Consider the following 15,939-nt stretch of genomic DNA (forward strand, 5'->3'; position numbering starts at 1 on the left):
TGTGCTCCCAATGGCAAGCATGGGTGCACGGGTCAGCATGAGATTTGGCTTCCTGTGCATGAGCAGAAGGTGAATCTCACACAGTGATGCTCACATGTGAGAGATTTTTCCATTTTTCCATGATTTCTTTGCTTCCGTGCATGCACAGAAGCAAAATCCTGCCAAAAATTAGTGAAATCTCATGTGCGCAAGCAAACCATTTTCAAAGAAAAAACAAAGAATGTCTGGTTGCCTTTTGAAAAGCAACTCTGCCCTGGATGATTGAGAACCTCCACAAAAAATTTCCCTACCTACAGTACCTGTCTAGATTAAATTTCATTTGTGCCATCCATTCCAAAAATACACCCAACCATGCTCAAGGTGTCCATAGCTTTGTTTGGATTAAATGACGGAAATGAAAGCCAATGCTGTATGTTACCTACAGATTGTTGCCACTTGAACTCATGTTAATTTATTTCAGGAACATTTTGTTAAAAGAATGGGACAAAATGCAGAATACTGTATGACACACGATATGATACACTGGAATTATTCACTGAACACATGTAAAGGTTGGTTCAAGACTTAAGTAACATGTGACAGGGAGAGTTTCCATTACTTGCTTACTCCTGCCAACCCAGCAGTTTGAAAGCAATGCAAGTACATAAATAGATACCATTTTGGCTGGAAAGTAACAGTGTCCTATATGCCTCACATATAAATACTGATCATATAACCACAGAAGGGTCTTTGGACAACATTGGCTCCCTCGGCTGTATATCAGAGATGAACACCGTACTCTAGAGTCAGGCACAACTGGTAGAGAAAACATTTATCTTTTTATATTTCTGAAAGGACTGTTTGAACCTCATGAAGTTAGTCTTCGTAGCCTTGTAGTATCAATGCTAATATTGGCAATAGATGTCCAACTGGTTAAGATAAGATATAATCTATACTTTGATGACTTCTTCTGCTCCAAGCTTTTGTTCATTTCTTTGATGGTAAAGATTATTCTATATCAGACACTTGATGTTTAAGGGATTCAGAGTGCCATTGTTCGGGATTTAATGAACAAGATACTGTTATCTGCTGCCATTAATGGTAGATGTAATATATTGCTGAAAAGTGACTTATTAAAAGCAGGGTTAGGAAAACAGCAACTAAATTTGTTCCTTATATAGGCACTTACCCAGCAAGCATAGGAAAAAAATTAAAATGAAGCTGAAAGCCAATACTTACCATATCATATGGTAGAGTACCATACCATAGATTAGTCCTAGCTTGTCTTTTTTAAAGGTATATAGTATGTTCCTTTCATTTCATACCCAAGAATACTGTAGAACAATCATTTAACACATGTTGGCTTTAAAGTGGCCTCTTAGTATTAATATTAGCATTAATATTTATTACAAATTAATTACAAATTAATTACTATTAGTATTAATATTTATAATTTTAGATTATTTATTTATTTATTTATTTATTTATTTATTTATTCATTCATTCATTCATTCATTCATTCATTCATTCATTCATTCATTCATTCATTCATTTATTTATTTATTTATTTATTTATTTATTTATTGGATTTGTATGCCGCCCCTCTCCGGAGACTCGGGGCGGCTAACAGCAATAATAAGACAGCATATAATAATAATTCAATACTAAAAAAAATTAAAAACCCATTATTATAAAAACCAAACATACATACAGACATACCATGCATAAAATTGCAAAGGCCTAGGGGGAAAGAGTATCATAAAGGTATATTATTTCATACATGGAATCTAATTTGCCCATTTATTTTCCATCCCCTTTAATTTTTGTGGTATATATTTATTTTCACTATCCTGAATATTTGGAGCCATCTGAAAACTTGATCACAAGCAGAGAAAAGAGTTGGAGTCCTTTTTAGATCATAAAATATTTGTGAAATTGACACAAAGTTAAGCAGTTCTTTGAAATTAGACCATTGCAATTTGTGCTACTCGGAGCTGTCTTTGAAAAAAATGCTTGCTGGCTGATAGAAACTGAACTCATACTATAATACAGAGGTCCCCAAATTTGGCAACTTTAAGACTTGTGGACTTCAGCTCCCAGAATTTTCCAGCCAGCATAGCTGGAGTTGAAGTTCACAAGTCTTAAAGTTGCCAAGTTTGAAGACCTCTACTATAATACCTGTGTTGAGGTTACATTGGTTGCCAATCGTTTTCAGAATTCACTTTGAAATACTGTTGGTAACTTTAAAATCCTACCTGGATTTTTATCCCAAATTTTCCATTGGGCTTGTTTCCCTTTAATAACATTTACCCATTGGTCTTTCTTGGATGAATTGCTTTTCTATAAGTGGTGAAAAATGCATGACAGAAATATAGACATGTTGTCTTGCTGTCCCCTAATTATACTGTATATGGATTTACCTCAGGAGTTCCAATTGGTTTCCATTCTTCTAAGTTTTAGGAAAACAGTTCAAACCGTCTTCTTCTATTTGGTATCCAGGAATTAAATGGTTTGTTGATTTATGTTGGCCTTTGATGACATATTGTATTTTTATATCTAATATGATAACTGTTTTTCAATCTCTATGTGTTTTTTATTTTTTTAAGTTTTGACTTTGAATTGTGATAGCGATATGTATTTTGGTGTTATGTGCTTATGCGGTATAGACTAATATACAAATTTGATAATAAAATAAGCAATGTACATTTGCTGCATAGGATATATAAACAAATAGAATAATCTATATGATGGTTTAGCACAAACATGTTGATACAACATATGTTTTTGCATATAGTTTTGAAATAAATTTCTGTGCAAATGAAGTTTTGAACACTCTGTTTTATTCCTGTTAATTGCATCACTGTTAAAAGCCCATGAAAAGAGGAACCAAAGCTAAGTATCACCACTAAATTTTACCTTACTTGGTAATGATCTGAATTGATACCAATGCTTCTGAAAACAATGTGTTAGCTGGAGAGAGGAGGTTGCATCTTTATCTCTCTGTTTAATATTTAATCAATTAATCAATTGATCACACACACATACACATACACACACACACTTTTTGTTTGTTGCGAAGTCATGTCCGACCCATCGTGACCCCACGGACAATGTTCCTCCAGGCCTTCCTGTTCTCTATCATCCCTTGGAGTCCATTTAAGCTCACGTCTACTGCTTCAGTGACTTCATCCAGCCACCTCATTCTCTGCCGTCCCCTTCTTCTTTTGCATTAGGCTCTTCTCAAGCGAGTCCTTCCTTCTCATTTGGTGGCCAAAGTATTTGAGTTCCATCTTCAGGATCTGGCCTTCTAAAGAGCAGTCAGGATTGATCTCCTCTAGGATTGACCAGTTGGATTGCCTTGCAGTCCAAGGGACTCTCAGGAGTTTTCTCCAGCACCATGGTTCCAAGGCCTCAATTTTTTTGTTGCTCAGCCTTCCTTATGGTCCAACTTTCACTGCATACATTGCAACTGGGAAAACTATAGCCTTGACTGTATACACTTTTGGCAGGGTGATGTCTCTGCTTTTTAATATGCTGTCTAACTTTGCCATGGATTTTAGTGTCTTTTAATTTCTTGGCTGTAGTCCAGGGGTGGGCAGCAGGTAGGACGGAGTGGAACGTAGTTCCACCAGTGGAAATTTATTTATTTGAGAAGAGCCTAATGCAAAAGAAGGAGGGGATTCGGGGTGGCTCACAACATAAATAAAGCTGTGTGCCCAGCTCCAGATGACCATCCCTCCCTCCCATCCTCCTCCTCAGAAAGCGGCAGGAAGACCAGCACCGGCAGGAGTCTTATTTTTTTAAAGCATCTCTAACTTGCAGTAAAAATGAAAACGAACACTTTTATTTGAAAAATATTGGATTTTTAATGTCTGTAAATAGGATTCCATGAAGATCTTTGTTCATTTATCTGACATCCACGTTCCTAATTTAAATGTCTTTGCATTTACAGGAAGTTACAGTTAACGAACCCAAATTATTATCAGAACTCATTTTTCTCATGATTTGACTGGAACAAGACAAAGTTATTAGAAGTTTAAATGGCTAGGCGCAAATTTTGGTCTAATTCATAAATTAGTTTATTTGGCTTTGGCTCTTGTGCACTTAATTGATGTAGTGTGTTAATCAATGATTTATAGCCTATAAATCCAGTCAACATATATCCAGCCAATTGCAGCTGGACATGATTAAATATGCCTTAGCTCATTGTGGGAACCAAGCAATTACTGGTATATCAGTGAGATTTAAATTAGCCATGACATACATAAAGGCTATTGATTTAAATTTATGCCCTCTAAATATGACTAATTTTTAATCCAATCACAATAATCTATAGCATCTGCTTTTAAAGTAGTAGACACTTCCAGAACTTACATGATCAGTAATTGTCACATGTTTATTAGAAAACATAAGATGATTTTTTTTAAAGAAAAAAAAACCACTTTTTGTCATGAACCTGCCGTTTTATTGTAAACAATATGAACAAAATTCAATAGCTCTGACATTTTACACAGGATAGAAGAACAAATAGCGTTGATGTTCATTGTTGCCTTTACTTAGGCAGTTGTCTTTCTAAATGTCTCCACGGTGTCCAAGATCAACATCTTTTACTCCTCCACTTTGTTGCCCTGTTACAATTGTAAGTCTGCTGAAAGGAATGATTTTCATAGTTGTTTTCTTTAGGGAGTACCATCGGTCACGCCAAGTTACCCAGTTAATGCCATTATCATAGCCATTTGGACCTGCATCTTTCTCGCTGTAAACACCTCCTACAATGTGGGGGGAAAAAAACTATGTAAGATGATCCAGGAAATACATTTACACAGCTTTGAGATACCCATCTAGGTATCTTAATGTTATTACTTCATAAAGTTAATATATATTAATTTTAAGGCCGCGCTAGGTGAACGTTATGTAATTTCATTTATTCTATGATGAAGTACAGTGGTACCTCTTCCTAAGAACGCCTCTACTTACGAACTTTTCAAGATAAGAATCGGGTGTTCAAGATTTTTTTGCCTCTTCTCAAGAACCATTTTCCACTTACAAACCCGAGCCTCCGAAACTGTAACCGGAAAAGGCAGGGAGAAGTCTCTGTGGGACCTCTCCAAGAATCTCCTGGGAGGAAACAGGGCTGGAAATTGCGGGGAGAAGCCTCCGTGGGGCCTCTCTAGGAATCTCCTGGGAGGAAAGAGGGCCTTCACCCTCCCTGTGGTTTCCCCAATTGCACGCATTATTTACTTTTACATTGATTCCAATGGGAAAATTGCTTCTTCTTACAGACTTTTCTACTTAAGAACCTGGTCACGGAATGAATTAGGTTCATAAGTAGGGGTACCGCTGTACAGTGGTATTAAACTGCTATAAACATAGTATTTAACATTTCTGCATGAATTATAATTCATGTCCTTGGAGAAGGGTGGCATATAAAGCCAATAAATAAATAATAATAAATAATAAATAATCCAGAGTTGGAATTTGCTTTCATGAAATGTGCTTGTCTACCAATTTGGCTGGTTTCAAAAAAAGACTGCAACAGTTCATGAAAGTCACAGGGCTACTAACCTTGATGGCAATGTGACTGCCCTTGAGGCCCAACAAGGGCATATTCAATCCAGTCCTTTCTTTAAATGCTTAGTTAGAAATTCCAAAGGATCTTTTAATAAAGATTAATTTTTATAAAGGTTTATTTTAGATTTAATAACCCTCCCAAAAAATTATGTTGCAGATATTTGACTCTCTTTCAAAAGGGGGGGGGGACAGACACAAGGACTTGAATTAATATTTGCTTTAAAAACATGAGATGGAGGATATCAAAAGACATTGTTCAACTAACATCCACTTTTCCTCCTTAATGATATTTTGTGAATTTTTAAAAAAAAGGCAAAAATTGTATGAAGAAAAGTTACAAGTTAAAAACTGCTGAGAAAGACAGAAAACAGACTTTACTGCCTTCTGGCATAAGAGAAAGAGTGAAGACAGAAAGCAGCTGCATGGGAAAGGTCTCATTCATGGACCGCATTGTGCCTATGAGAACTTCTAAATTTTACCTTGATAATATTTGCCATTCAGATTGGCAGCATGGCATTTGTTCATCCACCACCCAGAGCCATCTTGTTGAGCACAGTTGCCTTCATATTTATCATTATCGTTGTCGTGCGTGCTAAACTGTATGCCATTGTGAGAAGTAAAAAATTTGTCACTGGGATCATCTCCGAAATCAAACCCATCAAAGGCATCCCCGGCTTCACCCCCAGCAAAGTAGGCGTAGGTCATACGGTATTTGTCAGCTTCGTTTCCCAATTTGAAATGGGCATAATCTGCATAGCTGTGTGGTGGTGGGAGAAAGAAAATCACTATTAAATTCTCGTGGCCTTTAATTTCTTAGCCATTCAGTTGGCTAATATTTAAAGCACAGGGATTTGCACTCATTCCTGAAAGATTATTAAAGTACTTAATTTCAGGAGTTATACAAATACACAAGATCTATACACATAAGCAAATAATGGAGAAACTATTATCATTTCTGCTGCAGACACTACTGAAATAAACAACTATTTATTTGAAACTGATAAAAAACTAGCCCTAGGTAATAATATGTATGTATGTATGTATGTATGTATGTATGTGTGTGTGTGTGTGTGTGTGTGTGTGTGTGTGTGTGTTTGTTTGATTGTTTGATTGATTTTTGCCGCCCTTCTCCTTAGACTCAGAGCGGCTTACAACATGTTAGCAATAGCACTTTTAACAGAGCCATCACATTGCCCTTAACAATTTGGGTCCTCATTTTACCCACCTCGAAAGGATGGAAGGCTGAGTCAACCTTGAGCCAGTGATGAGATTTGAACTGCTGACCTACAGATCTACAGTCAGCTTCAGTGGCCTGCAGTACAGTACTCTACCTGCTGTGCCACCCTGGCTCTTAATATAATGGTTTATAATGCTAATGTATGCATTGGCTAAAAACCATATATAAATTCCACTAATTTCAATGGGTTTGAAATACAGTACATTTAGCTTGTAGAACAGCAATAGCACTTAGACTTATATACTGCCCCACAGTGTTTCTACAGCCCTATCCAAGTGGTTTACAGAGTCAGCATATTGCCCTTAACAATTTGGTTCCTCATTTTACCCACCTCGGAAGGATGGATAGCTGAGTCAACCTTGGGCCATTGAGGATCGAAGTTCTGAAGTGCAGGCACCAGATGTAGCATGCAGTACTGTGTTCTAACTACTGTGCCACTATGGTGGCATTACAACATGCTGCAGTGATCTTATTGTACCACTTATGTGCACGTACATGTAACGTGCAGGTAGCTAAAATAGCAATTTTTGCCAATCCCTGTTACGTTAACTATGAACCTTGAGCTGATAAAGAAATCTATACCTTTTTTGGTTACTCCAGTCCTCCAGCTCTATTCTCAAGGCATACGGAACTGTAGTCTGAGTAGATATTAAATGAATCTTTTCATTTCCCAACCAGAATTCTGTATTGTCATTGGGTGACAGATGTCCAAATCCTTCCTTATATTGAATCCAGTTTTTGTTAAAGTCTTCGCTACCATCAAGCCTCTGTAAATAAAAGAGAAGAAGGATACTAATTATATATTGTTGAGCCTAGCACTCCTTTGCTACATTGCTTTTTTCTGTGACATACTTACCCTCTGTAAAACTGTCCACCCATTGCCCAGATTGTCGATTTCACAGTACACCAGAAACTGTTGCTTAGCTTTCAGAGGTTTTATGAAGTACAGTCCACTCTGCCTTGCCCCTTTATTAGCAATGTCTTGACAATCTATAATTAATATGTAAGAGAGAAGTGGCTTGTAATAATTGCAATCCACCATATTTTTAATTAAGTGTAAAAATTCTCATTATGTCTTGCTAAAAGAACTCACAACACAATACTTTTTTTAAAAAAAAATCCTTTTAATCTCATATCTATCCTATAAGAAAGAAAAGATTGGACTCCAAGCATTCCTGTTGCTTTAGAATAAATTCTTTCCAGATAACATAATATAAAAAGGCTTGTATCTGAACTAAAGCCTCACTGTTGTTATAGATATTGGAATTCATTTGGTACTGAACATGATTTTTTCTGATAGAAATTGAACCAGTCAAGTTTCTAAGCATCTCAACTTGTTGCCACACAGGTTGTTCACACAAGTTCAAATGAAATTAGGAATAGAGTAGAGTAGATCAGAGCAGAGCAGGCGAAAGCAGAATATCAGAATTGGAATAGACCTTGGAGGTCTTGAAATCCAACCCCTTGCTCAGACAACAGTCCAATTGTCTCTCCTAAGAACATAAGTAGAGCCATCATGAATCAGGCCAAAGCCCATTGAGTCCAGCATTCTGTGTCACACAGTGGCCCACCAATTGTCCTTGGGGATCTTGAGCAGAAAAAGAAGGCAAGACCCTCCCTTTCCCCTGACTCCCAACAAATGGTACTCAAGGGAATTCTGCCTGCCTCAACCAACATAGAGGCGGCACATGGACATCCGTTTCAATAACCACTGATACACTTGGCATCCATGAATCTGTCTAATCCTGCCTTGAAGCTATCAAGGCTGACAGCAGTCACGACCTCTTCTGGAAGTGAATTCCATAAAACAACGACCCTCTGGGTGAAGAAATATTTCCCTTGGTTTGTTCTCGCTTTCTTACCTATGAGCTTTAGGGAGTGCCCCCTTGTCTTAGTATTGTGTGATAGAGAAAATATTTTTTCTCTATCCACCTTTTCTATCCCATGCATGATTTTATACACTTTGATCAAGTCACCCCTTAAACGCCATCTTTCAAGGCTGAAGAGACCAAGGCATTGCAACCTGGTATCATAAGGGAGGTGCTCCATTTCCTTTATCATTCTTGTTGCCCTTTTTTGCACCTTTCCAGTTCCATTATATCCTTCTTGAGGTGCGGTGACCATAACTGTACGCAGTACTCGAAGTGTGGTCTCACCATCCTATATCTATCTCTTCTATCGCCTATATCTTTTCTTGCATTCATATATCTCTCCCTCTTTTCTTCATCGGCATATTTTATTATCATATATCTTATTCTATCCTTTCTTGATATATTTTACTACATGTATATTATCTTCAACCTTCATTTTGTATTGGACAAAATAAATAAAATATATCATTCCAGAGAAGTAGCTGTCCAGTCTTTTCTTAAAAGCCTCCAGTGATATAGAATACCCACAATTTCTGAAAGCAAGCTGTTCCTCTGATTGATTGTTCTCACTGTCAAGAAATTTCTCCTTAGTTCTAAGTTGGATCATTAGTCTTCATCCATTGTTTCTTGTCTTGCCTTCTGATGCTTTGAAAAATAGGTTGATCTCTTATTTTTTTGTGGCAGCCATTCAAATATTGGAACAGTGCTATCATACCTGCCCTGCTCCTTCTTTTCACTAGACTAAACATACCCAATTCCTGCAACTGTTCATCATGCTTAAACTTCAGGCCCTAATCATCTTTGTTGCTGTTCTCTGCACTTTTTCCAAAGTCTCAATGTATTTTAATAGTGTGATGACCAAAACTGGATGCAATATTCCAGGTATGGCCTTACTAAGGATTTTTAAAGTGGTACTAATACTTCATTTGGTCCTTAGTCTTTACATAAATTCTGAAGCCACAGTTAAAATGCTTTTGCATACAATTTATTATTGGCTTATTTGTGGATTGTTTCCATATGACAACAATTTTAAATGCCAGTAATTTAACATAATACATTAGATCATAAACTAATTCTAAGGATATTTGACTATTAAAATGAAGAATGTAACTAATACTAAATGAATAGATCTATACAAATCTAATAAATTGAATTGAATTGAATATAAGTTTTCTTACAACAGAGGTCAAAAATAATTATAGTAGTAACCAGGGGTGGGCTATTGCCCAGACGAGGGGGCATGCAGTGGGGTAGCGAAAATGGAGCACCACCCCAGAGCACCCAATTTGCACTGAAAGATGTTGAAAGAAAATGCAGGGCATCCTCTATAAGCCACACCCACAGTGTGGTAGTAAAAGTTTTGATAGCCCTTCACTGGTAGTAATATCTACACATTCACTGAAATCAATTTATTTCTTTCACTCAAAAAATAGGTACAGCCCCTTTCAAATTTGTTGTTAAGATTTTGCCTCTGTATCTAATTGCTACTTAATATCTTCTCAAAAAGTAAATTTAACCAATGACAGATCATGAACATCAACTAATCATTTCTGTTAATTTATAATATGTTAAAGAAATGCTTTTTAAAATCAATTGCAGATTAGATTATAATGGATAAAAATGTACTTTTGGCTTGGTAAACAGTTTTTCAGAGGAAAACAGAATTTAATGTTAGTAAATTAATATAGTAGCTTGTTATTCTTACCTCTTCCAGTTAATTCTTGTATCTGTACAGTGTCTTTACATGGCTGTTGACATTGTGCCTCTAGCTGAACAGTTTTTTGCTTTAGTAACTGAATCTTGTTATTGTTTAATATCACTATGTCTGTCAATTGCCTGGAGTTTAAAAAGTATAATATTAGATTTATCATGCCAGAAGAAGCAACTGAAATGCACATATAATGTCCTTTCCTTCTATGAAAGAAAGCAGCAAGGAATGAAGTAATGAAAGGGAAAATATCCATTGCCCTATATGATCTATCCACTGAGAGATTCTAATATGTCTTTTCCTCTTTATCTATTCAGTGTTTAATAACAGAATGCTTGAATGGGACTATCAGTTTGCAGATCAATCTCCGTATATATCCTTACATGGTGCACTGTAATAATATGCTTCAATTTGTATACTATTTTTCTTCTCACATTACAGAAGGAAGGTCCCAAATGAAAAGAAGTGCAAATATAAACATATATAATTCAAACTAAGGAAACTAGAAAGGGTCTAAAATGGATATATCATTCTGTCTTAAACTGATAACAGGAACCTAAAATCTATAAAATTGGTAACCCTACATGGCATCGGACCAGATTACTTACGGGACTGCCTTCTGCCACGTAAATCCTACTGTCTTATTATCCTTTCAATTACTACATTCTACTTATGTTATGTTAATATGTAATATAATATTATACTTGTTTGACAAACAAACAAACAAACAAATAAATCCCAGCAGCCGGTTAAATCCCACAGAGTTGGCCTTCTCCAGGTCCTGTCAACCAGATAATGTCATTTGGCGGGGCATAAGGGAAGAGCCTTTTCTGTGGGGGGCCTGACCCTCTGGAATCAGCTCCCCCCAGAGATTTGTACTGCCCCCACCCTCCTTGCCTTCCACAAGAGTCTTAAGACTCATCTATATCACCAAGCCTTGGGCAATTGTCGAAGCATGGAATTGTCGAAGCGTGGAACTCATTACCTGACTCAGTAGTGTCAACCCCTAACCCCAAACATTTTTCCCTTAGACTATCCACGATTTACCTCTCCAGATTCCTTAGAGGTCAGTAAGGGGCGTGCATAAGTGCACCAGTGTGCCTTCCGTCCCCTGTCCAATTGTCTCTCCTTATCTCATTTATTTTTTCTTCCTTTCAAATATGTTCACCTATACATTTATATCTTTTCTTCTATTCTTTTCTTTACTTATATTACTACATATCTTTCTCTTCAATGTGTATTATGTATTGGACAAAATAAATAAATAAAATAAAAATAAATAAATAAATAAAATAAAATAAATCTGGCCCCCCGATTAATAATTGTGATACATGGTGTGATTGTACGGTTTGATTGAGTAATACATAGGGTTTTTAGCTATAGTTTTTTTTTATGTATTAGATTTGTATTGTACGCTGTGTTTTTATATTTACTCTGAGAGCTGCCCCGAGTTTTCAGAGAAGGGTGGCATACAAATCTAAATAATAATAATAATAATAATAACAACAACAACAACAGCAACTACTACTACTACTACTACTACTACTACTACTACTACTACTACTACTATAATTTTTAGAGATCCCAACCATAACAATCAACAAAGGAGAAGGTTGGAAGCTAAAATTCCACAATATCTGGAGAATCCTTTCCTACCCCAAAGGAGTGCTATATGGATAAGATGTCCTAGATAAATAAGTCATGTATATAGTGAGATAACAAACAAACATTCTATCAGAATTTTTGCTATTCTTCATCTTTTGAAAATTATAAATATTTTTTAAAAAAAATAAATAATTCTTCTTTAGTTAAAATACAAAGCAATTCAATAGTCTGCAAATTCAGCACTTCTTTTAAAGGAACAAGACTGTTTGGTGTAGTCTGGCTCTACTCATATTTACCCCTCCAATGAATTACATACTGTAGTAAACTACAATGTAAACAGTTTAACTTTCCTTAGTGCCTGATTTTAAATTTGACAAATAATTTGACATGGACAACATGAAAGGAAGAAAGATTTCATACATCAGCAGAAATTCCATTGGAAGAAAATAGATGGAAACCCTTTAATTCAATCCACATTATGTTTTTGTATTCTCAACACTGAAAAAATTATTATTATTAAACCTACTGTATAGTATTTTCATGGCCGATAATGATGTTTTCATATCTGACAATTTCATCAATGATTTGTCTGGACTTCTGTGTATAACCTGGAACTAGACCTGTAGAAAAAAAAAGCAGGATAAGCATAAAACATTAAGGATACCAAACTAAATCTTTGAAATAGTACAACTATTTATGATAGCCTTTGATTCTCACTTGACTGAGATGTTGGCTGTGAGACGTGCACTTGTTGGATTTGGCGTATCAAACTGTCAGTTATTCCTGAAGAATTAGAAATCTCCCCCAACACTCGTTCAAGGACCTGAAGATCTCGATCGACATCTGAATGATATCTGGTTATGAAATCTGCAATGCCGCATGTTGTAGGACAAAAGCTTCCCTTAAGGAAAAGAGAATTTTTCAAAATCATACTGATTAACAACAGCCTGCCAGTAGAGATTTTTTTTCTCCACACAAGAGATGATGTGATACAATAAAGGGATTTGCAATAAATAGAAGTTTCAACATAAATAAGATGACTAAAAGCCCTATACTGATTGTCAGTTGTTAATCTAAAAAGAGGCATGGATTTTAGTAGGAACTTCACGTTTACAATCAACAATCTCTGGGACAACCTGATTAGAAAGGACTGCAAAAATAACAGGGATATTGACTTACGAATCGTTCATCCAAGATGCAGCAATTTTCACGTGTGGCAAAGAACTGAAGAAAAGAAGAAAAAAGAGGACAGCATTTCAAGTCATTTTGATGTTTGATGACTACGTATTTTACAAAGGTCCATACCCCTGCCCAGGTAAACTTACTGCAGTACAAGTTGAAAAGAAGAAGAACAGAAGAGGCAACCACTTGTAAAATATTGGCAGCATTGTGTCTGTAGCTCCCAGGACCACCAAACACAGGAGAGGCAGCGTTTAACCAATTTGAGTTTGTGGACTTCAGACAACTGAATTTGTTCTCTAAACTGTCGGGTGGCTTAAGAGATCATGTGGCATTTAGTGGGTGAAAATAGGCGGGGCTGACACGTACAGAGGACAGCCTCTTCCGGCCCTAGTGGGAGTGTTTTCAAAATTTGCTGGCACCTATTCATTGCATTTTTAAACACTAGATGCTTCTTGACTTACCTCTGCCAGAAAAACCTAGGATAACTTGCCCTATGAAGCAATTTTTTCCAGTAATCATTTGCAACAAGGCTGACTTGCTTGTTTGAAGAACCTGGATGAAAAAGATAACAAGAATTTCAAGAGCTGCTTGCTCTCACAATTTCCCCCTCTGCTCTTAGGGGGAAAAACTAAATTTTGGTAAACATGATGTGTTAAAAAAAAAAAGGCTTCAAGCTATTAAAAGTTTCTGAAGGCAATATAAGATAGCAATTTTGTTCCACTTTAATTAGTATTGAAGGAAAAAACAACTCTTTTCTTTGTGCATACGGCCTCTAGTTTCTTCTAGCTCCTCCCTGATCTTGGCTTGATTATCCGTTTAAAAATATCTTTTTGAATTAAGTCATAGCTCAGACAATAATTCTGCAGCCTGGTGCCGTGGGTGACAAAGAGAGCTCAAATAAGTAAAATGGTTTTATCACAATAAGGGCAACATAATTATAGCAAAAGATAATCTAGGAAATATGAGGCAGAATTATGTAATACAGAAGTGATTCTATTGCTTTCATTGCTTTTTATCCTATGGCTACAATCATTTAAATTATATATGGTATAGGTGCTAACTCAGGTTTCTTATTGACTGGCAGATCCTAGCTTTTAAGTGAATGAAAATTCTGATATGGCACCGTCGGCCACCTACCTGGCCAGCGGCGTTTGCATTGTGGCGGGAAATGAAGGCCGCCATTTTGTGGGCGGAGCCGGCGGCCTTGTGAGAGCAGCAAAGTCGCCACAATGACGGCAGTGGCGCACTGCGCGCCGGTTGGTGAGTGGGTGTGCCAAGGAGGCTTCTTATAAGCAGCCTCCTCGTGGCACAGCCTTTTCTTTCTTTGGCTGGATTTGTCCCAGGAGACACCCGCCCTCCCTCCCTCTGTTACAGGGTGCATACTCGGGGGGGGGGGGGGCGAGTAGGAATTTTTGGCAGCCATGGTATATTGGTTTCACCTTGGCCATTTTTTCACCTACTCCACTCTGTGCGGGGGAGTGTGGTTAAGGGGTGTTTTACCAACTAGGCAAAATGGTCACCGGGGGGGGGGGTGATAGAAGCGGAAATGGGTGCAAGAAGCAACTGTGTGATCTCCTTTAGGGCACTTCTTGGGAGGTGATGAACAACCTCCTTCCTGTACATCAGGGCTCGGCTGGCTTGGGTGGAGGAGGGGAGCCGCCCTTGGGGCTCGCTGGCTGGGAGCGAGACTTCCCACATGTGAGGTGGTGTGGTGCAGGGTAGGGGTCAGGTGTAAGGAGACAATTCCCCTACGCCTGAGCAAGGAGCTTTCGCCCTATAGTTGCATAGAAAGGTTTGACAGCAGAATCTGACCCTTGATTGATTTACACCTCTGCAGGTCATATAATTAATTAATTAATTAATGGTTCAAATTTCAATAAAAGTGACCCCGTTATACCCACTATCTGTGTCTGAGTGTTACACTGCCTCCGCCGCAAACATTTATAGTAAGATATCTCAATTGAAAAAATTGTCCTTAAAAGCAACATAAAAAACATAAATACAAATAAGAGAAAAAAAATAAAATGCAACACAGCAATATATATCATTTAGAGTCATTTTATAGCTTTCATATCAGCGTATGCAATTTGCTTTTGTAATTCTTTATTCTATACAGTATTTCCATTCTGTCCATTAACGGTATAATAATATTATAGTATTATATATTTTAACAGTTATAGTGGTACAAGTTATTCATAACTACAGTTTATATAAATTTATATTTACATCTCTAGGTTTAATATTGTTCACTTACTCCAATTTAAGTTTTATCAATACTGAGTTATACATTTTCTTTTTTGATTTCTATTTTAGAGCCAATTGTACATTTTATTCCATACAACATAATAGTTCAAATCGTCTTTCTCTTTTAACCCCATAACCATTTTGTCCATTTATGTGCATTCAAACATTTTCCTAATTAGTGTTTCATCTGAGGGTATGGTACCGAGGTTGTGGGCGCTTCATCATGGAGGTTTTAAAGAAAAAACTGAAATGATATATGGTCTCCTGCTTAAGCAGGGCTTTGGACTAGAATATGTCCAATGTTTCTTCCAGATCTATTCTGATCAATTTTAATTAAGTAAGTAAAGACCTGCAGCAGAAAAATACGGTAGCTGCTATTGGTCTTAGCTTTTCTACCTCATGGGTAGAAATAAGTGTAAATAACATAATAGAAATGTAAATTTTACATCATATGTGTCCAATGGCCTTGTGAAATGAGCAAAAAAATTATATATTTTTTACATATATTGCAGCAGCTCATAACAATTTAGAAACTAAACAGT

The 15,939-nt window shown here is 36.7% G+C and overlaps 1 protein-coding gene across 1 annotated transcript; it reads right to left on the reverse strand.

Annotated features, from left to right (window-relative positions):
- Window positions 1-4,421: 4,421 nt before the first annotated feature.
- Window positions 4,422-13,557, reverse strand: FGG (fibrinogen gamma chain). The gene is made up of 9 exons (XM_070757253.1): window positions 13,297-13,557; window positions 13,151-13,195; window positions 12,689-12,872; window positions 12,498-12,591; window positions 10,364-10,494; window positions 7,644-7,777; window positions 7,370-7,554; window positions 6,030-6,307; window positions 4,422-4,748 (listed from the first exon to the last, which is right to left on the reverse strand). Exons 1-9 carry the CDS (start codon window positions 13,357-13,359, stop codon window positions 4,552-4,554), a joined length of 1,311 nt encoding a protein of 436 aa, XP_070613354.1. The 5' UTR covers window positions 13,360-13,557; the 3' UTR covers window positions 4,422-4,551.
- Between the last annotated feature and the right edge of the window lie 2,382 nt (window positions 13,558-15,939).

Source organism: Erythrolamprus reginae, chromosome 7 (genome assembly GCF_031021105.1).
Source record: "Erythrolamprus reginae isolate rEryReg1 chromosome 7, rEryReg1.hap1, whole genome shotgun sequence".
Lineage (NCBI taxonomy): Eukaryota > Metazoa > Chordata > Lepidosauria > Squamata > Dipsadidae > Erythrolamprus > Erythrolamprus reginae.

What these genes read in the sequence shown, in the direction of transcription:
- FGG (XM_070757253.1), bottom strand. Translation starts at nt 13,359, where the DNA reads ATGCTGCCAATATTTTACAAGTGGTTGCCTCTTCTGTTCTTCTTCTTT. An exon ending in GCATCTTGGATGAACGATTC is followed by an intron (nt 12,873 to 13,150) that starts GTAAGTCAATAT and finishes CTTTTCCTTAAG; the next exon opens with GGAAGCTTTTGTCCTACAAC. An exon ending in ACAGCCAACATCTCAGTCAA is followed by an intron (nt 12,592 to 12,688) that starts GTGAGAATCAAA and finishes TTTTTTCTACAG; the next exon opens with GTCTAGTTCCAGGTTATACA.